This window comes from Drosophila montana, unplaced genomic scaffold (genome assembly GCF_035044405.1).
Source record: "Drosophila montana isolate Dmon_TW-CO22-7 unplaced genomic scaffold, ASM3504440v1 contig_198_1, whole genome shotgun sequence".
NCBI classification, from domain to species: domain Eukaryota; kingdom Metazoa; phylum Arthropoda; class Insecta; order Diptera; family Drosophilidae; genus Drosophila; species Drosophila montana.
In genome coordinates this window covers 28,673-51,366 of record NW_026996907.1, presented here as the reverse complement: position 1 = coordinate 51,366, position 22,694 = coordinate 28,673, and the positions used below count along the sequence as shown (strand labels likewise).

Below are 22,694 nucleotides of genomic sequence, written 5' to 3'. Positions count from 1 at the left end.
AAGTGTGTGCAAAGTGCATTTGTATAAAAATAATTTCTTAAAATTTAAAAATTAAAATTAATAAATTGTATTAACCTGAAAATTATTTCGAATACACATCATACCGTTGAAAAGCATTTTTTTCTAGGAGCACGCGAGCGTTCCACAATAATTAACTACCAGAAAATAATTTTACATGTGTTCTGTTTTAGAGTTCCTACGGCCATGCTAATTCACATTAAATATTTCGTTAGAATACTCATGTAGTATTTTTTAAATGGTCAAGTTTCAATCAAATATTTTTATTGTAGATTATTGCATGCTTTAGTGGCCCAAAATTACAGTTATGGATAAAGTTTGGATTGATAAAGCTCGATACGACAATGCAGAAAAATTGTATTATGAACGGTTGTGTAACGTGAGTACATACTTATGTTAGAAATTATATACAAGCATTTGTAGTACATATAATAACATCAAACGGAAGGAGCTCTGGTTGGATAATAAATCCTTCACTCATACATGCAGAGAAATTTGGTGCCTGTGTAAACTTTTTTTAATACTAATAGTGGAATGACATACAAAAGTGAAGAATTATGTTAATAAAGTAATATTATTTTCTAGAACTAAACAGCATTTCAAAAAATTAAATAAAATACAGGGTGATAGTCTCACAGGGTGCTTTGAACTCTTCTGCCGAATTTCAATTTTGTTAAATGTTTACTTTCAGTTAAATTCATTATTTGTACCGCAGATAAAATTATGGATATATTTTAAAATTTATATGTATATGTATATCTCTATATATAAAACTGTTTGTCCTGACTGACTGACTGACTGATTGGTGATCAACGCACAGCCCAAACCGTTAGATCTAGGAAGCTGAAATTTTCACTGTAGCTACCTTATGTGATGTAGGTGCCCGTTAAGACGGGGTTTCGGGAAATTCCACCCGCAAGTGTGGAAAAATCGCGAAAAACGTTTGTATGTAACTTTTTTGATTACCATCCGATCGGCCTCAAACTTATTTTCAAAGATCTTTGTTCAAATTCATTTGAGGGGTGTTTCACACTTTTCGAAAAATCCGTTCCTCCTTGGTGGAAATGGAGGTCAAAGATTTGATGGGTGACGTTTCGCGCTCAAAATCATTTCCAGAGATCTATAAGAAAAATCATTTGAGACGTGTTTCACACTTTTCGCAGAATTCAAACTTCTTCGGGGGGAATGCGATTTAAAGATTTTTTGGGTGAAGTTTTAAGTTGTGTCCGATTTGCTTCAAACTTATTTTCAAAGCTCTATGTAAGAACTTAATAAATACGTATTTTAGCGATTTGGGAAATTCCACCCGCAACAGTGGTAAATTGGCGGAAAACGTTTGTATGAAAGTTATTTGTTTACCGTCCGATCAGTTTCAAAATCATTTCAAATTTGTTTGAAAACATTGGTTTTATAACATACGTGCCACGGGCAAGGCCGGGCTATACCCGCTAGTATATGTATATATTTTATAATTCATATGTATATGTACATATATACATATACATATAAATTTTAAAATATATATCCATAATTTTATCTGCGGTACAAAACCCATTAAACCCATTCAAAATAGGTAATGTTTGTAACAGGCAAAAAGAAGCATTTTCGACCCCGTGGAGTATATACATATTTTCTTGAGCAGCATCAATAGCCGAGTCAATCTAGCCATGACCGTCTATATTCATGTATAAACGCAAGTATCTTAGAACCTGTAAAAGCTAGCGTCTTGAAATTGAACTTAGGTCAACCTAGTGCCCGCGCAGTACAAGTTTGTTTCCGATAGCCGATAACTTTCTCCCATTGAGAAAATCTCATACATATGTACATAGGTGTTAAGAGCTAGTCACCAAATTCGAAATGTAACTTCTCGAATCGTGTATATATCTTTCATAGCTATTGCCAGCCCCCCACCTCTACTCCATATTTTATATTAAATAGTGGATATACATATGCCTACATATGTACATATATATCGTTGTTGATTGATTATTTACGAAACTATGTTGAGTAGGCTAGGCAACTGATTTCCAGAAATACAAAAAGTCGAAGTGACTCTTTTCTTAAATATTATGTGTAGATAATATATTTATAGATAAATAATATAAAAAAAGGCAATGATACATGAGAATTTTTATAAGAAATTATAGTTGATAAAGCGAAAAATAATGAAAGCAAAAAAATAAAAATGTGAAGGACAAGACATGTTAAGTGAAACAACGGAGTAAGTTGATTGAACGCAATTAATAAAGAGGTTATCAGCATCAGAATCATTCATTACTTGCTGTATAAAACCCAGAAAAAAGAAGAATGCGAAATTGTACGCTTACTCCTCAAGTTAGATAAGATAATTATTGTTGCAGTGAGAATTTAGGGTTGAGTTGGCTATGGAGTATTTAGAGCAGTCCAAACTGGAGTGCGACTCTTTAACCCATTAAAAATATTTGAACTCATTATTACTTAAGCTTATGCTTATGTAAGAACAGTGAATCTCGTTAATTATGAGTTTGATGAAAATATCCTGAAAAACAGAACATTTTGCCATGCGATCGTTCCTATGGCAGCTATTTGATATAGTGGCCCGATTTTGACAATATTTTGCATATATATGAGGAGCAGAGTGCAATTAATAAACGCCGTGCTTGGATAAGATATCTTAATAAACAAACAGTTTACCATACAATAACTTACTTTTCATATGTACTGTATATGCAACAGAAACCCGTCCTTGTGCAAAGTTTCAAGGCGATATCTTCAAATCTGAGAGACAAGTTTGCATAGAAACAGACAGACGGACATGCCTTTATCTACTGGGTTGTTGGTGCTTATCTATAATATATAGACTTAATAGGGTCGGAGATGTCTCCTTATGGTTTCATGATAAATTTATATATTACCCTCTACAAGAGTATAACAAGAATAAAGAGTAGTATCACCTGCGCTAGAGAGGTCGTCTAGACAGACGATTTTAGTTTGGGTTTAACAATAGTAGCTATATGAAGATTGAACTTTGTTTAGAATTGACGAGCATATAAGAATATCTTCGGCACGCCGAAGATTTAATACTTTAATGCTTTATGGCTTTGCAGATATTTAAGATTAGTGAATCTTATAAATTCTAAGCTGGATAAAAATGTCTTAGAAATCAAAATACTTTGTCTTATAAGATCACATTTCGACCAATCGTTCTTATGGCAGCTATTTATGTGATGTAATGGTCCGAAGATGATAAGATTTTGCATATATGAAGGGAGCATTTTGAAACCAAGGCTGTCAAGATATCTTGAAAAACAAAAATATTTTTCGTACGGCAACTTTATTTTTGACCGATCGCTCCTATTGCAGTTATATGATAGGGTTGTCCGATCAGGACTGTTCCGCCATATACCATATACCATATGCAGCAGAAAGACGGTCCTAGGCAAAGTTTGAAGACGCTAGCAAAACCTATAGACTACTTCGCAAAAGACAAACAGACATGGGTATATCAACTCGGCTATTGATAGTAATCTAGAATATATATACATACTTTATGGAGTCGGAGATGTCTCATTCGCATCAACTGCGTTAAATAAACAAATAATAGAGCTCTAGTCTGGAGTACCCCCGCGATGCCCTGAACCATCATCTACCAACATTAAATAAAACTCATGCGAAGCTTTCTCTTGTTTAACTTAACACTTTTTTTATTTAAACTTAACTACTGGGTAAGAGGATATACCAGCATTAACAAAAATAAATTTTAAAAAATGTTGAAGCAACCCTATGTGAAACGCTTTGGGTCCGACCGTTCAGACAAGAGAAAATCCCAAACAAAAATGAGGGAGGGTAATCTAAACGGTTAAACTTTAAAAGTAAATGGCAAATCATATTTTTCTGTAACGAGGTAAGTTGACACATTCTTTACGAATCTATGTTGAACAGGGAAGGTATTTTATCAAATATTTTATGGATTGGAATTCTATCCTAATAAATGGAATGTTAAAATATGTAAGGGTTTGATTAAAAGGCAATTGGCGAAGAAAGCAAACACTAGACTCCTTTAGTAGACAAGAGAAGTTATATGAGATTTTATACCTGCAAGAACGAAGGTATAAGAAATAATGAGAGCAAATATATAACTAAAAGAAAATACAAATTTTAAGGATAAGACATATTAGCACCATTAACTAGGTTAAGTTGCTAAATAATAGTATCAACAAATAGCTAATCAACGAATTTAAGAAAATATAAAACACCATCAAAATCATTACTTGCAGTATAACTACCAAGAATAAAAATTATGCGAAATTGCAGGCTTCCAACTATTCTAGTCTTTTTTGGAGCAAGTAAGATAAATATTGTAGCAGGCGGAATTCAGAAGACCAAGTTCGAGGTAACTGGAGTATTTAGAGATGTCAACACTCGATCCCGACTTTTTTTTACAGTTCTTATGAAAATATTTTCAGTTAATACTTATTGAGTTTGATACTCTGGGAGTTAGTCAGGGGATTTAGAATAGATGTAAATAGAATTAAGAGCAACATTCATAATAATCGCACTAGATAAACAAGTAAGAAAACTTTTGTCGAGGGTCAAACTGAACTTAATGTCTAAATTATAAACTAATGAAACCTTTGTCCAATGTGGAAACGTCGTTGTTAGCGTCGGCGTTGCCAGCTTGGTGTTGTTGCGTCTGTGAAAATATATTTCGCAGGGGGTTCTCAATTCTTGGGCACCAGAGAACTCTATTGGTTCTGCTTATTCAACAATTATGTTCTTGTGGAATCGTTTTGCCGACTTGCGATCTCACGGTAGCTGACCAGCAATCGCGTTGACCTCGTATGCACCTAAGTTGCATACGCAACTCCAGCAGGTTGACCTGTCACGTGCCCAAATGTAAGAAACCTGACTACCCAAATTACCCAAAAATCTCACGGTAGCTGACTAGCAATCGCGTTGACCTCGTATGCACCTAAGTTGCATACGCAACTCCAGCAGGTTGACCTGTCACGTGCCCAAATGTAAGAAACCTGTTTACCCAAATGTTGGTATTTGGGTAACTTAGGTGTTAACTCCTCCCTCTCTAATCTCGCACGTCCCGGTCGATTGTTAGAAACCAGGTAGATCTTGGATGCTTATATGTTTTTTATGCTGTTTCCTGGGGGAGCTTCAGTTTCGCCAACCTTGGCTGTGCGATGTTCGTTGCTAGCGAGGGTGGCTGTTACCTAAATAATAGTGGTTTATCTGCATAGCTTGAGTTTTATTATACAGGCAACGAAACCCCATAGTATTCCGGGTGTGAGTCCTAGAACTGTAATAGTGTTAGTCTTGAAGTTGGATCGTAAAGCACCTATCCTGTGTTCTTTGTGAATAAATCATGGGTGGTAGTGGTTTAAGTTATGGATTTCATATGAGCAACAAAATTTATTCCCTATGCCTAATGTACAGTTAATAAATTTAATGACAAACAATCCTTTAATTATTTGTTAATGTTACCATTAACGTCGTTAAGAAGTATAATGCCCGTATCTATTGATTTATTCGGCTTAATATGATCATTGTTAGTAATTGTAAAAATATTGTGTTTACTTTTACATTTTATAACATTTTCATGTTAGATTAAGATAACATTTCTTGTTTTTTTTTTTTAAGGTTTCAAAAGTGTTTGAAATATTCTTATCTGATTTGGAATGTCAATAAGTAAATAAGTTTTTTGCCATTAAATGCGATTTTAATATTTGCAAAATTAAAAGCTTCTTCTGTATTGTTAAATGGAATATTTTAAAAAAATTTTTGTAAAATTGTAATAGTTTGTTATTTTGTGTATTCTTACAATAATGTCCTTATTTATTACAACTTGTTCGTTATTATTATTTCCTGCACCCATTAAAAATGGGTAAAAGTGTAATGTATTTGTGCAAATGCAAAGGATCAGCATCAATAGCCGAGTCGATTTAGCTATATATACAGATCTGTGAATGCAAGGGGGAGCTTGCCTCAGAGGTTGGCGTTTTGTGCCGCCTGTCGCCTTTCACAGCAAGAATTCCGCGTTATGTTGTTCACCAGCATGTTGTCAAAATGTCTTGCCCGTTGCACATGTAGCTCCCGATGCAGTTCGTCAGCGATTCTGCGCCAATTCGCCTTATCTTCTTTTTCCCTTAGTAAGATTACCAAGTCCAGCGAGAGTTTGTATATCCCGACGCGGTGCCTGCATTGGCTGGGTAGTGGACTCTTAGCTTCAGCTGCTGTAGCCCTCTCCTTTTTGGTGAATCCGTTGAGAGCATCGTCGATACCCCCTCCGCAAGCTATATCCATGTCCGGGTAGGTGGTATCGTTTAGCTTGCGATTGAAAATATTTATATTGTTGTGCCTGTCGATGATCCTTTCCGGACTTGCGAAGTGTCGGAGCTAAGGTCAGGGCGAGATTTAATGCTGAGCGCTCAGTATAGGAGACCCCTTGATATAGAAAAATCGAGGCAAGAGGGTCTGGGGCCTGCCTGTGGTGGGAACCTCGTAGGGCTGCCAGTGGGTAAACATTCAAAATGCGCGTAGTCCATAAACTCGGCGAGCTCACGTCCTCCCAAAGCTGGTGGTATGGGTTCCACTTTGGATCGAGGGTACTAAAACGCTGACAGAGCTCGTTGGGCTAATATATGGCCCCAAACTCGACATTTCCATAAGCCGTTGAGGCGATTGCAGTGGCCAGTTGCAGGTCGGTAGATGGGAGAAGTATCCAGGAATGCGGGGAGTGGCTGGTCTCTGTAAGCTTTACTGCCTTTATTTGTTGGTTGTTTTTTATAATTTTTTGAAAATGCAATATTATTTTGCTAAATAGATTACTTACACATACTGTATTATTTTTAATGGGATTCCTTAACTAAATGATGCTGGTATAATCTGCTTTCCGCAGCCAGCAATGGTTCCACCGCTAGCCGACGCGCATACCGCTGGCCATCGATACATTGTAAGTAAGCTTTGATGACGGGTAGTCTGTGGTTAACTTGTATGGTTACTCCTATTTTTATCAAGTTAGAGTAAAATCTCTTCAGAAACAATTATTTTTCTGCCCTACTGTTTACGCTCATTTCTTTTAAAGATCGTAGAATTATGCTGGGTGTAGTATGTATTTATAATCCGAAGAAATCGGAAAAAAACCTTGTAACTAAATAATTTTCACCTTAAATAGTGCTCAAGACTTAGTTACCTTGCATAATCAATTCTGGATCTTTTCTGAGGATTTTAATCTTCTGTTTCTAACTAAAAGGCACTTTGATTGCTCAGTGACTTTCTGAATAAAAGATATTTCTCTCAGCAAAAATAGCGTTTTATTTTGTTGACAAATTTTCCAATTCATGAAATACAGGAAATACAGGAAAGAAAATATCTCTGAAGAAAATTTCAAAGCTTATAAGTTTTGTGACTTCTGCATCCCCTGTTTTATAACGCTGAAGGCAAAGGGCGAGAGTATGAGAGTACAAAAGTAATCTGCAAAAAGCGATTTAATATTAGACAGCTTAACATTAATACCTCTTAGGCTTTAAGTGCGATGATCTTCTAATGATAGGGGTAACTGCCTGTTGGGATGTAAGCTTAACAAGATTTATTTATTTTCACCAAAAATAAACTGACAGGCAGCTGCTGTGTTTCTGTTTCTATTCGCCACTTCGAATTAACCAAAGTTATAAATTCAGTCGCTGAGTCGGTATATAATTCAGATATTTATTAACGTATCCATCGAGCCATATAAATTTATTATCTCAAAATAACACCGATCTACCTATAGCAACTATTCAATAACGTTAATAATGTTGTAGCCTTCCAGTCTATAGTATGCGTAGTGATTAGGTTAATATTCTTCAAGTAAATAAATGTCAATATATGTCAGTGCGATCGCCCAGGTCGTACCTTATTCGGTCCTGTGACTTATGCGTTGTGCATTAAAGTCCATTTTAGCTGTACCCGCAATCCAATTACAAGGGCGCTTCGGTTTTGCAAATCATTCTGCGCGACATACTGTACCCTGAAGGTCAGCCGATCGATCAGATCAAGTCGGTATCTCCATCACATTCTCATGAATTGATTAGCTACAACACAATTCCTGGGCATTCACATTAAGAGCATAGCTTTCGATTGCTTGACCGCGTGTGCAAGCGTAGAAGCGACTCCCCGTGTGCCTCTGACCCACACTCTGCGGCGATATTTACCGGATGCTGATTCGCAAAAGTAATCCTGCTTATATTCGCTGGTACAACCGCAGCCACCACAATCTATTATCTGACCTTACTCTGGCCCACCATTATTTACTTGGGTTCATCTTAGTCCAATTAATTAAATATGTGTCAACAAGCAAATGTGTTCTAATTCATAACTATATTTTCAACCTAGTGTTACCATATAAATGGATATATACTCGATCGTCAACAGGCCTGCTGCAGACATCCTACAATGAATCCTACATGAAGATCAAATCAAGAGATGTATCTCTTGAGTTACGCACCGGATTAACCTGCCGTAAGGACATCTCATGTAGACCATCAATAAACTCATTTGACATAGGGGGCAATAGAAAGGTCGCCAAGAACGACCACAGGTCCTTATCAGAAAGAAGGGTGCAGATAGATTTAATTGAATTAAAATGGACACGTTAGATAGTGGGGGATAAGATACATGAAATAAAGACAAATAAACTTCCAAATACAACTTTTACAACCAACAACTCGATTTTAGAGATGGTACAGTATAATGAGTTCTGACGAAAGAGCAGACTCAGCTATGAGTACTTCTCCTCTATAAGTAGTGTATTTGGGAGTAAATGTTGAGGATCCTGAGAAGTCCGGTGTAAGCCAGGTCTTAGTGAAAGCGATACCATGCAAATTTAAGGCAAGAGAATCTACGTACAGGCTATCAAGTTTAGATTTAAAACCTCTTACGTTCTGATGGGAAAGCTCACGAGAAGAATTTAGTTTTTTGACGCAGCGACTAAAGTCATCAACGCCACTGGATGGAGGCGGTTATAAAATTGGAGTCAGATTTATCTTTTTGGCCTTATATTCTTTAACTATTAAATGTTCCGGCCTAAACTCTTTACAACAGATGTTTGAACTAATTTTCTAAATATGAATATTTGCCTTTATAAAGGCTTTTACATCATCCGATGAGAAATGAGGGGCAAGCCTAGAAATAAAATTATGCCTGTTCAGTGGAACGCCCACTAGAGGCTTAGGCATCACAGGTGTGGTAGTGGGAACACTATCAGCTGTGGGCTCTAAAACAATCGGTAGTGCGGACTCTTCGAATTTCTACGACCTCGGACGACATGGAGAAAACGATTGGTTCTTCTCGTACCGATGTGATCGTGGTAATAGGCTGCTGAATTGCAGTCGGAGGCTGAAGGGTATTTGGCAACGGCAAGTCACAAGGAGTGGACTTTTTATTCCCGGAAGACACCAACGATCAGACCCCTTAAGCAATTGCCCCTGCAATTGCCTTATCGGTGTGCTTTTCTTCAACGATTTACCGTACTCTCCAGGTGCTGGGAACTTATGTTGGTTCTATTCGAAGCAACAATGCCTTTTTACGAATTGGATCAGAAAGAAGCTCACTGTGCCATATTTAACCGCGGGTCGTCGTTTTATATATATGTTTCAGGCAGTGTTTCCAATGGCCCTTGATAGAATGACCCAAGCACATTTAACAGCGTAAAAAGATCTCCGCCCAGAAGGGTTGCGTAAACCCCGCCAGAGCTCCCCTCAGTTAATGGGTGCAGTATGCCTTCAGTTGCCATTGTGCCGATCAAAGCAACTGCGTTGATTCTGAAGGTTCTGAAATCACTGGGGAGCTATGTAAAGGCAAGCTGCACTAAGCATAATCTATGGTCCCGTCTCAGCGAGTATATATGATTTTTAAGTGCAGGTGAAAGTGCCAGGAGGTCCATAGATTCCTATTAGACTTGGTACATTGTACGAAACGCGACGTAATATCGCCCCAAATGTCTAAAATGCAACGCAAGTTATACTCCACAAAGTCCAGGTTAGCTTATAAAAGCCGCCCATTCTTCATATCGGACCCCTCCTTTGTATGTCCGACAAGTAATCTAGCTCTTAAAGTAGCCTCTTAAGTTACCCTTTCAGAGACTTCAGATCGGTGCGCATGCAATATATCTGATCTCGTCGCGCTTGTTAGCAGCATTCTTCTTTCTTGCCTGGGGCCTTATTGTGCTGCCTTACCCTGCTCGTACACAGTTTCATTTTTATGCGTGACCAGCTGAAATCCGGCGCAACTGAGTCACTGAACCACTCTTATTACTTTACTGCAGTTATCCCGCTCATCCAAGTGCTCTGCTGTAGTATGCATATGTGTCTAAGTATGAATTTATTAAATCAACTAAATGTATATTTATAAGTAACGTTAGTCAAAATAATCGATATTCATTTCTTCATTATGTGCTGCCTCCAAAAATGGGTGGGTTCACAATCATCGATAGGTTTCCCCTACTTACGGTATTTAGTATTTTGCTGTAAGAAGGCTCGAATGTTTGTAACGGCAGCCCGTTATTACCCAGTAACGGGTTCAGGGGATCAGGGTATCTCCAAGTAAGACACTCACGGCTAGAGCTCTATTACTATTGTGGGCAAAGCGAAGATAAGAAGTTCAATTTTGTTTTTTTTTTTAATTGATTAATAGCAAATTGAAAAAATTAATGCAAATGTATATTTCCTATTCGTAATGTTTTTTAATTTATTCAATTAATATTTTTTAAGGTTACCAAGCCGAACAACTGCAGCTTTTTAGTGTCCGAAATTGCGAAAGCTAGAGAGCATATACAAAGCTCATTGGAGAAGGTAATGTATTGGCATAAAACCTAAAATAATAATTAATAATCCACCACGCGTAGACGGGAATAATACTGCCCGCGTTAGTGAATAATGAAACACTAGACCGGTTACGGAACGATATATTTATTAATCAATTAGTTGATGTAATTGTATTGAATTGAAAACTAAATAGAGTTGATTCTTACAGCTAGAGTCGGCGGGTATATATGACGCATGGGTTAAGGCCTCGAACTCCTACCCAACTAGACTTCGCATAGTTACTTGTTTACTTCTCCATCCTTTTGAAGCGTGAGCGTTCTCGGCCGTGACAAATGGTGTCACCACCTCCTGTAACTCGTTAGCTTCTTATCTTTTCCGAATGTGTTGTCAGGGGAAGATCGGCCTGCTTATAAACACGCAAATTCCTATTCCATCAATTACACTGCTCCTGGTCTTCAATATTCAATAATGCAATGGATATTGCTATCGGACTGTAAAATCTTAATATTAGATACTTGCATTGAGCTAGTAACAGGGATGCCTGTTAACTGCTAATCTAGCATAGACTTAAAATCAGCGTGATCTAAGATAGTCAGTTTTCTTTATCTTTGCCTTAACAAGAGTTATTGTGAGCATTAGGGTTATCACTTCAAGGATTTGATTTATGGTGTTCGTCATACGGTTGTGCTGATCCTGGGCCTTGGTGTTAATCACTAGACCGGTTACGGAACGATATATTTATTAATCAATTAGTTGATGTAATTGTATTGAATTGAAAACTAAATAGAGTTGATTCTTACAGCTAGAGTCGGCGGGTATATATGACGCATGGGTTAAGTCCTCGAACTCCTACCCAACTAGACTTCGCATAGTTAATTGTTTACTTCTCCATCCTTTTGAAGCGTGAGCGTTCTCGGCCGTGACAAATGGTATCACCACCTCCTGTAACTCGTTAGCTTCTTATCTTTTCCGTATGTGTTGTCAGGGGAAGATCGGCCTGCTTATAAACACGCAAATTCCTATTCCATCAATTACACTGCTCCTGGTCTTCAATATTCAATAATGCAATGGATATTGCTATCGGACTGTAATATCTTAATATTAGATACTTGCATTGAGCTAGTAACAGGGATGCCTGTTAACTGCTAATCTAGCATAGACTTAAAATCAGCGTGATCTAAGATAGTCAGTTTTCTTTATCTTTGCCTTAACAAGAGTTATTGTGAGCATTAGGGTTATCACTTCAAGGATTTGATTTATGGTGTTCGTCATACGGTTGTGCTGATCCTGGGCCTTGGTGTTAATCACTACCTGCCTGTTATTTGACCTTATGAATTGTTTCTCTGACCACTTAATTTTTTCGAAATCGGAGACATCAGGAGTGCCTGCCAAGATTTTTCATATTGTGTCGTCAACAACGGCAACAAGTTTCTCATATTATCGACAACTATGTCTAATAGATTGCGCATGTGAGACTGTGGAGAGGTTTAATCCATTGCACGAAGGAACTCAGATATCAGCGAGTACCTTAAGAAATGTTGTTGGATCCAAACTAATATTTCAGCATCTACCATTGGAATAGTAGGTAATCCGAATATTACCGACTCCCTGCGTGAGATATTAAAAAAGAATGATACATTTTTAAATTATTACAAAAATAAAACTAATGTTACGTCCGGTATTTATATTAAGTTGTTCTTGTTGACCACCCTCCCCTTAATTAAGACTGTGCTTCATGCACAAAATGGTAACTAATTTCCGAGTCCTTGTCTCGTGCCTCGAATATTCGATTCTGTTCTTTCGAAATCTGGCTCTTATCTGTTCCTGCCAGGCTTGTTCGGCATTGAACAATCGATGGGGCTTCGGCTTCGAACGGGGCAAGATTGCAGTAAAGATCAATTTCGTTGGCTATTTTCGTTTTGGGAAAATAGCAATCGGAGTGTTTCACATTCTCATGAGCAGCCCTATGACTTCGCTGTATTCTGTTTCGAGAATCTCACACGTCTTGTTAGTGTCTAAAATGTCTGACACAATGTTTTTGCAGTGGCGGAACTTCGTAGCGAAGAAAGGTTCGAGCACGATTATCTAAAAATAACAGTAGTATAGGAAGGTCGCAATGAACTGTGGATAGTGGATGCATCGGACTTGTCACACTGGTTTGTAGAAAATCTCATTTCAATATTTATCGAAACGAGCTTTCCAGCGCTTAATTTTTGCTTTGGAGACCTTTTCTGGGACGGTATATGCTAAGGCTTAAGGGATGGTAAGTGTCTATGTTATATATCTTAGTCCGTTTAAGTATTGACTGAGATTTGCTAAGGTCCAAACGATAGCTAACCTCTCTCTTATTTGCTGCGTATTTTGATTCACTTTCCTTTAATGTTTGCGATAACATAGTATCAGGGCGGTTATTTTGGGAAAGAACTGATCATATCCCAAAATTTGACGTTACGATCGTTAATTCAAACGGTTTATTATAGTCTGAGTCTGAGCAGGACGTTTTTAAAGACCAATATGCCTCTAAGCTGAACGAAGTCTTTGACAAAACTTTTGTAAAATCTGGCTAAAGCCAAAACTGATCTGAGGTCGAACAAGGTTTTCGGTCCAATGGACTTTATAGCTCTAATCTTTTCGAGGTTCGTTTCTGTGCCGACGCAAGTCACCACGAACCCTACTAATTCAATGCTAGTTCTAAACAAATTTGGACTTTCCTTGGGTCACTCTCATGTTTGCCACGACCATTTTTAACAATCGCCGTGTTCGACTTGATCTGTCACGTTTTCAAGATGCGTCAAAATCATTAATTTTGATAAAGTTTACATTTTTGCATCTATGAGATTGTATCTTTTCTGATAAATTCTAATAATTTCGCTGGTATTTAAGATAATGATCTAGACCGATGATACATTCGAAGGTTGCTAGTGAGTTTAACAAGAAGTATGGGCAGCTAATGCCAAATATTTTTAAAAGCGTTTTATTGTGGCATTATTTGATCCGTGAATGGAAAGGATTGTGAATATGAAATTTACAGGGAATACGGTTTTTATTTGCGAGAAGCGTTATATGTAATTTTTCGGACGAGCCCCTATGAAATAAGAATTTCATCTATACCCCACAACATTACGATGTACGTCCGTCAGCAGGGACCTTCCACTGAAAAATAAAAAGCCTCTTTAGCTACTTGGTTTACCCTTTGCCACCTTTGCCCGGAATACGGCTCAGAAGTATTCATTCTTTTTCCTGCCTGCGGACTTAAGCCCTGCCCCTTTAATTTCTTCTCATTGTTAACTTCATTACTGGTACTGTTGACACGCTCTAGTCGTAGGCTATCAATTATGAAAGAAACCATTTGAGGAGGGCTTCTATAGAATATCATTGCCTCAACAGGTTGTCTTGACTCTAAGACTGAACGGCATCAATGTCGGCTTGTAAAAGAATACACGATGCCATATATTTATATGCAAAGAAGAACTTTACATCTTTATCATACCTTAGATCTTGATAGTGAGACAGTGTCGGGGAATGGTCATCGCTCGAGCGTGTCAACGGTGCTTAAAATAAAGTTAATGATTAAGGTGTTATTCTTGATCATAAACTTAAACTCGAAGTCAAATTTGTATACCGTGTAGAAGCAGAAGTAAGCATCTCTGACCCAATTAAGTATATATATTCTTGATCAGCATCAATAGCCAAGTCGATGTCCTTCTGTCTGTCCGTCTGTATGAACGCAACGATCTCAGAACCTATAATAGATAGAGACTTGCGATTTGGAAAGTAAGTCCTCCTAGTGCCCGCGAAGTTGGAGTTTCCAAGTAATCAACAAAAAAAACTTAAGCCACAATATTATTGCAATTATATTTTTGAGAATACACAAATATTCCATAGTACAAAAAGATCTAAAATTAAACATTTTATCTAGATCGATTTAGAAACAGAGAAGTTATTAAAGAAAACGTGTTGTTATATATATATTGTCAGGCCACGTGTAAGCGGCGGCTACCGCAAAGCGCATTGCAATTTCGATTGTATTGTTTTTGTGTGCTGTGTGTGTGGCGGTTGCATGTAGTACGGTCTGGTACGAGCTCGAGTCCTATCGAGGAAGCTTTTTTTTGTGTATCTATTTGTATTCCTGCTAAAGCAAACGAGCCCGTAGTGCGTCCTGCATTTGGTGTTGATAGAAGATAAAATTTATTTTAAAGGATATTATATTAATCTCATCTTAAATTTGTCCACCGTTTTACCAGAGGCTTGAATTTTTACCTTTAACATCATCCGATGAGAAATGAGGGGCAAGCCTAGAAATAAAATGATCCCTTTTCGGTAGAAAGCCCACTAGAGGCTTAGGCATCACAGGTGTGGTATTGAGAGTACTATCAGCTGTGGGCTCTAAAACAATCGGTAGTGTGGACTCTATGAATTTCTACGACTTCAGACGACATGGACAAAACGATTGGTGCTTCTCGTACCGATGTCACTCGTTACGGAACTGAACTTGTGTCCACAGTAGACCTCACAGCTACCGGAGTAACAAATGAATCTGTATGATCGTGGTATAAGGCTGCTGAATTGCATTCGGAGGCTGAAAGGTATTTGGCAACGGCAAGTCACAAGGAGTGGACTTTTTAGGCCCAGAAGACTCATCCATCAGGCTAAGGCTATTGAGTATCCAGGGCTGTGTGTTCATTTATTTTACAAAAACCAACGATCAGACCCCTAAAGTAGGTGCTGGTCTGCCGCATAAACGCCCGCATTTCGCCATCAATCTCCCTACACAAGTGCACACCTTAACCCGCGCATTTAGAATGCAATACATTATCACAAATAGAGTTGAATCGATTTCTGTGTCCGGGATAGCGCTGAGCTTGCGGCTCGTGAGGTGTATCATATTACGGGCAGCTCCAACAAACAAAGCTGCTAACCGATATGACGGGATGGATTTAATCTGATGGGTTTAATCTGTATATATATGTGTATATCTATTTATTTCTCAGGAATATCTGATAAATACAACGTTAGTTGTAATAATAGTAATGTAAAGCGGAGTCTTGTAAAAGAGAGGAATGGTCCTGCGAGCAAGATAGCTTATTGTGCCTGGGGATCTCTAGAGTTGCTCGCCTCCCTTATGAAGGGTACTCTTGCCAAAAACCCCTTATCTGGGTTGGGTTTACAAACTCCTTGCTCATATGGTTCCTCCCAACCCAAAAATTTGCTAAATAGTTGCTTCGTTTCAAGCACGGCCTACCCTCTATATCAGAGGTGCATTTTGTGGAGATAATATTTAATTGAGTGGTGCCCTGTCAGATAATTGACAAAATGTCTTGAATCATCTCTTTAAAAACTTATTTTTCCGAAACTTCGCAAGGAAACAGTAGAACCATATCTTGTCGGATTCATTATAGAAATTGGGTGTCACCATAGATTGAGTGGAAGCGGTTACTGGATTCCATAGAAGAGCTCTTATCCAACATGGGGGAGCTTAACCATTTTCTTGCGAGCTTCTCGGCTAGTTCGTCACCGAAGATACAGGCGTTATAAGGGATCGAACAAAGTATTATAGTGAGCTAAAGGCGACATTTCCAACAGTCTTCTGGAGTTTGGAGGTTATCCTTTGTGAGGAGAGCCAGAATGGCAGTTTGGCTATCCGTAAAGATATAAATGTTGGTGCTATTGACCTTCTTCCACGTTTATTAGAATAAGACCTCAAAGGTGTGAATCTCAGATTAATACGCAGGCAAGATACTTATAGGAATAGGACTTCCAGTATTAGGTTCAAGATTCTCCCGTTCAGTTTTGAGTCCATCAATGAACTACTGTCGGCGTCCAAGGCCACTGCCGGTTTTATCATTTTTCAGACACTTCGGCTTCAAATTAGCCCAGTCCAATGTGATCGAGAATATAAGTTTAAAATTTGGTATTTTTTTCCCAAAATGTAAGAATAAGAATGCAATTAGAAAGCACACGCATATAAAGTTTTATCATGTATGTGACGCTCTGATAAATGAAGTTCAAACAAATGAGATGATATTTTCACCAAAGAGTGTTAATATACAAATAGCAAATCAAGCAATCCTTGTAAAACTGCGGAGGCTTTACCAAAACTATCTCTAAACAAATCATCGTCTAAACTTTGCAGGGTGGACCTCAGACGCCTATCCCGTCATATTGTTCAAACGCTCCAAACTCAAACGCTCTGGCTGAGAAGCCTGCGAATATGGGAGCAAAGAAGAAATTCTCGAAGAATAAGCAAACACGTGACTTTACCCGCATGGAAAAGAAACGCGGGGTTATGTCGACGAAGAATGATAAGGATACGAAAGAGGCACTTTACGATCAACTATTCTATGTATATAAAAATGTTAGCGCTGCACTCAAATCGATACCTCTCTCTCTTGCTCCCCGTACCATAGTTCTACCAATTACCTCTAGAGCTGTTGGTTTCATTATTCGCCATTTCATATCAAAGCTTTCTCGTCTACAGATGCCAAACATTAATCTGTTACCCTTATGCCACGCGTTGTATCGAGTGACACTATTACAATTAGATATGAAGTTGAATGGTGCAATGGAAGGGCAATGTTGTCGTAATGTAGGAGGACAAGAATTCGTTTATACTGACGTGCCCGACAATTTTGGACGCGCCATCCTAGGCCTAGATGCAGGAATAGCACCCTTGATCAATTTGATCCACTCCATCGGTTATCTTAAACTACCGGCTACAGCGTATCTACCACGCTATGGAGTATGCCGACCTACCGATCCGTCAAACGTGAGATTTGCAAATCTGCGTACGACCGTTATGGCAATGGCCACGGACGCAATCGCCGCGAACATTCGTCGCCGTTTCTTCGAAAGAAACCCAATTCCTGGAGCTATATGGCGTGAAGCAGGAGAAGGAAGACGTCGTCGAGCAGATGGAGCCCAACCAAACCCAAGTGTTCTTCAGAATGCAGCGGATATAATGCCACAAGTCTGGAGTAGTCAACTATGCTGGATCCGGCACCATGGGACAACTTGTATCATCTGAAGTTATTCCAATACGATGTCCATCTTTTGAAGCTACAGTGACAGGCACTGTCGAGTCCATTTATGGCGAATATGACCATTTCTGGTCTCTTAAGTCGTTATCTGAGCCTGAATTCTTTATGGGCGTGATGTATCTAACTGGTGAATGTTACCAGAGTGATTTCGCTGCTGCTTCAGCACCACGTCGTAAACAAGCCGCTGTGCAGGAAGGATATTTAGATTATGCGACAGTCCTTGAAAACATGATGAACTTGTGAGTTCAGCGTTTTGTGGTTCTTTCCCCTAGCTTAATGGATAAAGTGCTTTATTCGAAGATGTGCGTCCTGGTTCGAATCCACCACGCGGTGAGGTGCAATTGTCCTCTGAAGCAGAGGCTGTAGGAAAGATGATTTAACTACAAAACTTATTGTTTGTGAATGTCAATCCTTGATCTGTGGAAGATAAGGCCTGCAGTGGCAAGCTGCCTGCCCACTGCTCACCTTCATTAGGTACTTGGACTTGCTCTTGCTGTCATAGATGGGTTTGTGGCTCAATAAACTTTGTTAGGGTCAAAGTGCCTCCCTCTTCTATGCTGTGAGCCTATCTATTTTTTAATAAAAGAAATAATAATACAAATATCCAAAGTCTATTAAAAATGGATAAAAGGAGTATAATGGTGCTTCCCAAATGTATGTAACAGACGAAAGAGTTCTCTGATTTGTGTGTAAATTGATTTGTATAAAGGCGACGCTTGAAGTGCAGTTTTTGTAATCAGCTAACAAAAAGTACCGAATAGAAACAGGTATCAAATTAAACGTCTGCTTGATGCAAGCTATATATAAAATACATTTTAATAACAAAGGGAGCTACTTAAAGAAAGTCAAGTCATAAAAAAAACTCCTACGATACAATGTGAGATATGGTAAAAATGCAAATAAGTTAATACTTATTAATGTTAACCATTCTAGTTTATTGCTCAAAACAGACTAAAAACTAAAATACAAAATGTTCTTATATTGAAGCTAGCCCTGACCTATAATCGCTGAGGCAGCATTTATGTTGAAGGGGATTGGATTTCGGGCGTCGGCGCATGGGATGTTGACGGCAGCATAACTGTGACAAACTTGCTAAAGTAGCTGATCATACACAAGTGTCTGTAAATTGCATGATCACCGGGTCGGTGAATTATGCCTGGCCGTATGTGTTAACTTATATATTTATATAATTTCGATGAGTCGAGCTACTTAAAAAAGATTTATAAATGCTTTTTAGAAAACTTTGAAAATTAATGTAATATACTTTATAAACATACATACAAAAACACTTGGATGGATACCTCCAACTACAAAAATTATATTTTAAACTTTTTCAGATTGACGACATTACTATTGACGCTTCTTCAAGTTTGGAAATTATAAGCAGAATTGCAGTACTGGAAGCTGAAAATAAGGAAATAAGAAATCTTGTTTCGGGCTTTGCACAATCATATCATGATATTTTGAGGCGCATTTCTCTTATCGAAAATTATTTGAATGTTTCTAGTAACGGACAAAATAATGATGTTAATTTTAATACCTTAAAAAGTAAAGTGAAATATCCTGAAAAATACCTTAAAAAGTAAAGTGAAATATCCTGAAAAATAAATAAAGAACAATTAACAAAATATAGAAAGCAAATGTTGCCCTATTGCCCAACCCAGTATTATACTTGATATAATATGATATGATGAGCATCAAAAATGATATCAGTAGCTTACGGAAAACTAAAACAAACAATTTTAGGGCATTACCTTAATGAAGAAATCAGAAAAGTTGCCGACCTTGTTAAAAGTGCCAATATTGCTTAATTCAAACAAATTTGAATCTTAATAAAAATCGAAAGCGAATACTTATGTTTTTAATGTGTTTCATAAGCTTTAAATTTGGAACTGGCACTGCGAAAGCTTCTAAAAACAATTTATCTTTGGATTTCCATTTTGGATGCTGTCAACAGGCTTACTAAACCTGATGAAAAATAACTTGTTGCCAGAAATATGTTAGAAGGTTTTGTACCAGCTTGTTCACTCTTTTGTACAGATAAGCGAAATCTATACTTACAAGGTTAGTTGTTGGAAACCCGTTGGACGGGAGCAACTTCCAACAACAGGCTGCCCCGATCATAAGCTATGTATATGCCTGGGTAGTAGCTTTTAAAGATTTTTATAGTTTGCTCTGCTTAAGAGATGATTGGGATTTTAAACGTCGAACGAGCAAAAACTGGTTAGAGGTCATGATTTTTGGCGCGTGTTTATATCAGCTCCAAATATCATCAGCTCTGATGCAAATGCATTTATGTTGTGCCTTCAACAGCTTCTTATGTTAAACCACTAACCATACAATGGTCTCGGTCTCACTCATTGCTTTGCGCACTTGTGTGCATCTCTTTCTCCCTGCATAGCTCCTCAAAAAACCCCGAGATCTACAAACATACATATGTTCGTGTAGTGTGGATGTGCGCACAAGTAGATCACGGCGTTTGTCGCGAGCCAGATATATATTTTTTTCAATTGTGTGCCTTTTGTGACTATGGTTGCAAAAGGCACACACGTTTAAATGCTCTATCATGTAATTCTTTGTCCAGTCAGGCATAATGAGAACCTGATATATTTTTATTTAATAAAAACTTAAAAGACCTAAATGAAATATTTATATTCTAATTTTTTTGTTTACTGTGGGGACCTATTTTGATTCAAATAAAAAATATCTATGTTGTTTCCGCCTATTTACCACTTTTGCAGGTGGAATTTTCCAAATCGCTTAAACACGTATTCGTTATATTCTTATGTAGAGCTTTGAAAATAAGTTTAAGGCAAGGTGGAAAATTTAAAAGTTGACCCAACAAATTTTTGAATCGCACTTTCCTCGGAGGAAGCTTTGATTTTGCGAAAAATGTGAAACATGTTCCAAATGATTTTTTATATACTTAGATCCTTGGATATCAATTTGAGCGCGAAACGTCACCCACCAAATCTTTGACCCCCATTTCCACCAAGGAGGAATGGATTTTCTAAAAAATGAGAAACACCCAACAAATGAATTTGAACAAAGATCTTTAAAAATTAGTTTGAGGCCGATCGGGTGGTAAACCAAAAACTTTCATATAACCGTTTTTCGCCAAATTACAACTGTTACGGGTGGAATTTCTTTTACGAAGAAAATGACTTAAGATTCTTTCCGAAAAGATGGAAAGACAAAATATTAAAGGGATAGATTAAATAGTTTTAGAACGGACGAAGAAGGAAAGCAATACACTCCTTGAGTATACAACTAGAAATATTGTTTTAAAGAGTTTACAGCAGAAAGGAGAGAGGAATGGTAAATAATGGGAGCAAGTATAGAACTAGAGAAGAAATACTGTAAGGGTATTGTTAGGACAGACAGGAGATTATGTTAATTGGAAAAAATAACAAAGATGCTAGCAGCATCAGAATCATCGCTAGCTATATCAATCTCGAGAGAAAAGTAAGATAGCAAAATTGAAGATTTACGCTTCAAGTTTACATAATTGTAAGACTGTCTCGGATTCTGGGCAAATTGCCTTTTGTAACGAGTAAGATAATTCTCAAAGCACTGAGAATTCAGAAAAAGGAAGTTTGACTTGGCTATGGCCAAGTGGCTTTAACGGCAGTTAAAACTCCACCCCCTCGAAAAAACTTCACAATCAGATATGGTTGAATTTAACCATGTTTCTGAAAATTCGATTATATCCGAATCGAAGGAAGTGATAGCCATATAAATATTTTTATGCATAGAAATAAGGCCTCTGACATTCTGATAAAGAATAGAGTGGCAAGCTCTTCACGCCCTCTTGCCCCAGCCTCCAGCCCTACAACAGGCCACACATATGCCCAAGTCGCTCGTGGCAACAGCTCCATGCAAGACGAATGGCCAACTGTTGGACAGTTTATCGCTCCCACACAGGACCCTCGGCAACGACAACCTAACCTTTTTCAAGAGCAGGAACACCAACGCAAACAACAAACGCCTCGCCAACACCGTGGTGCTCAACAACAGCCTGGGCCACAAGAGTTACCCACAAACCGCACCGAAAATCATCCTCCCATGGGTCGAGTTCACGAAGCAATCGAAGCTCTAAACACATCGATGCAGAGCTTTTTCAAGATGCAAGAGGCGAACATGCAGATGCAGAATCGCATGCTCGAGCTCCCTAGCGTGCTTCTTTCAAAATGAGCACCCTCAGGGTCCTGTGCTGGAACGCGGGCGGCGTCCCAGCCGAAATCCATTAGTTGCAACTCTACATGCAGCTCCACAAGGTAGATATCGCACTTTTAAGGGAAACCCACATGCGTGATCTGGAGACTCCCCGCATTCCTGAGTACTCCTCCTACCCAGCGAATCACCCCGCTCAACGACGCTGGGGTGGCGCAGCAATTCTTATCCGCAGTGTAATCTCGCACTTCTCCACCGCCCCCAAACGCGAAGCCGACTTGCAACTGGACACTGCAATAGTCTCAACGGATTCTGGAGACGTCGAATTTGGCGCCATATATTGCCAGCCCGGCTTCAGATGGACAGCCAATGAGCTCTGCCAGCGTTTCAGCACCCTCGATCCAAAGTGCTTACTGGGCGGTGATTGGAACGCACACCATCAGCTTTGGGGGGCAAGCCGCAGCAACGCCAGGGGACGTGAGCTCACCGATTTCATGCACGACGCGCGCTTTGAATGTCTAGCCACTGGCAGCCCCACGAGGTTCCCACCACAGGCTGGCCGCAGACCCTCCTGCCTCGACTTTGCAATATACAGGGGTCTCCCACACTGGACGCTCAGCATTGAATCTCGTGCTGACCTGAGCTCCGACCACTTGCCGCTGGTAATTTCAAT

The 22,694-nt window shown here is 38.6% G+C and overlaps 1 protein-coding gene across 4 annotated transcripts; it reads left to right on the top strand.

Annotated features, from left to right (window-relative positions):
- The first annotated feature begins 221 nt into the window (after window positions 1–221).
- Window positions 222–19,698, top strand: LOC135426188 (uncharacterized). 4 transcript variants are annotated; one of them, XM_064679193.1, is made up of 4 exons: window positions 223–397; window positions 10,758–10,838; window positions 16,945–17,166; window positions 17,290–18,451. In XM_064679193.1, exons 1-4 carry the CDS (start codon window positions 326–328, stop codon window positions 17,833–17,835), a joined length of 921 nt encoding a protein of 306 aa, XP_064535263.1. In that variant the 5' UTR covers window positions 223–325; the 3' UTR covers window positions 17,836–18,451. The 4 variants fall into 4 exon arrangements, 2 of the variants coding, with proteins under 2 accessions (XP_064535262.1, XP_064535263.1); XR_010435866.1 differs by lacking the exons at window positions 16,945–17,166; window positions 17,290–18,451 and adding exons at window positions 8,383–8,508; window positions 19,186–19,698 and having other exon boundaries at window positions 227–397; XM_064679192.1 differs by having other exon boundaries at window positions 222–397; window positions 16,945–18,451.
- The last annotated feature ends 2,996 nt before the right edge of the window (window positions 19,699–22,694 follow it).

Bases quoted from the DNA above. Each gene is read 5' to 3' on its own strand.
- LOC135426188 (XM_064679192.1), top strand. From the start codon at position 326: ATGGATAAAGTTTGGATTGATAAAGCTCGATACGACAATGCAGAAAAA. The intron at 398-10,757 runs GTGAGTACATAC...ATATTTTTTAAG, and splicing joins ATTATGAACGGTTGTGTAAC to GTTACCAAGCCGAACAACTG. The intron at 10,839-16,944 runs GTAATGTATTGG...TAAACTTTGCAG, and splicing joins TACAAAGCTCATTGGAGAAG to GGTGGACCTCAGACGCCTAT.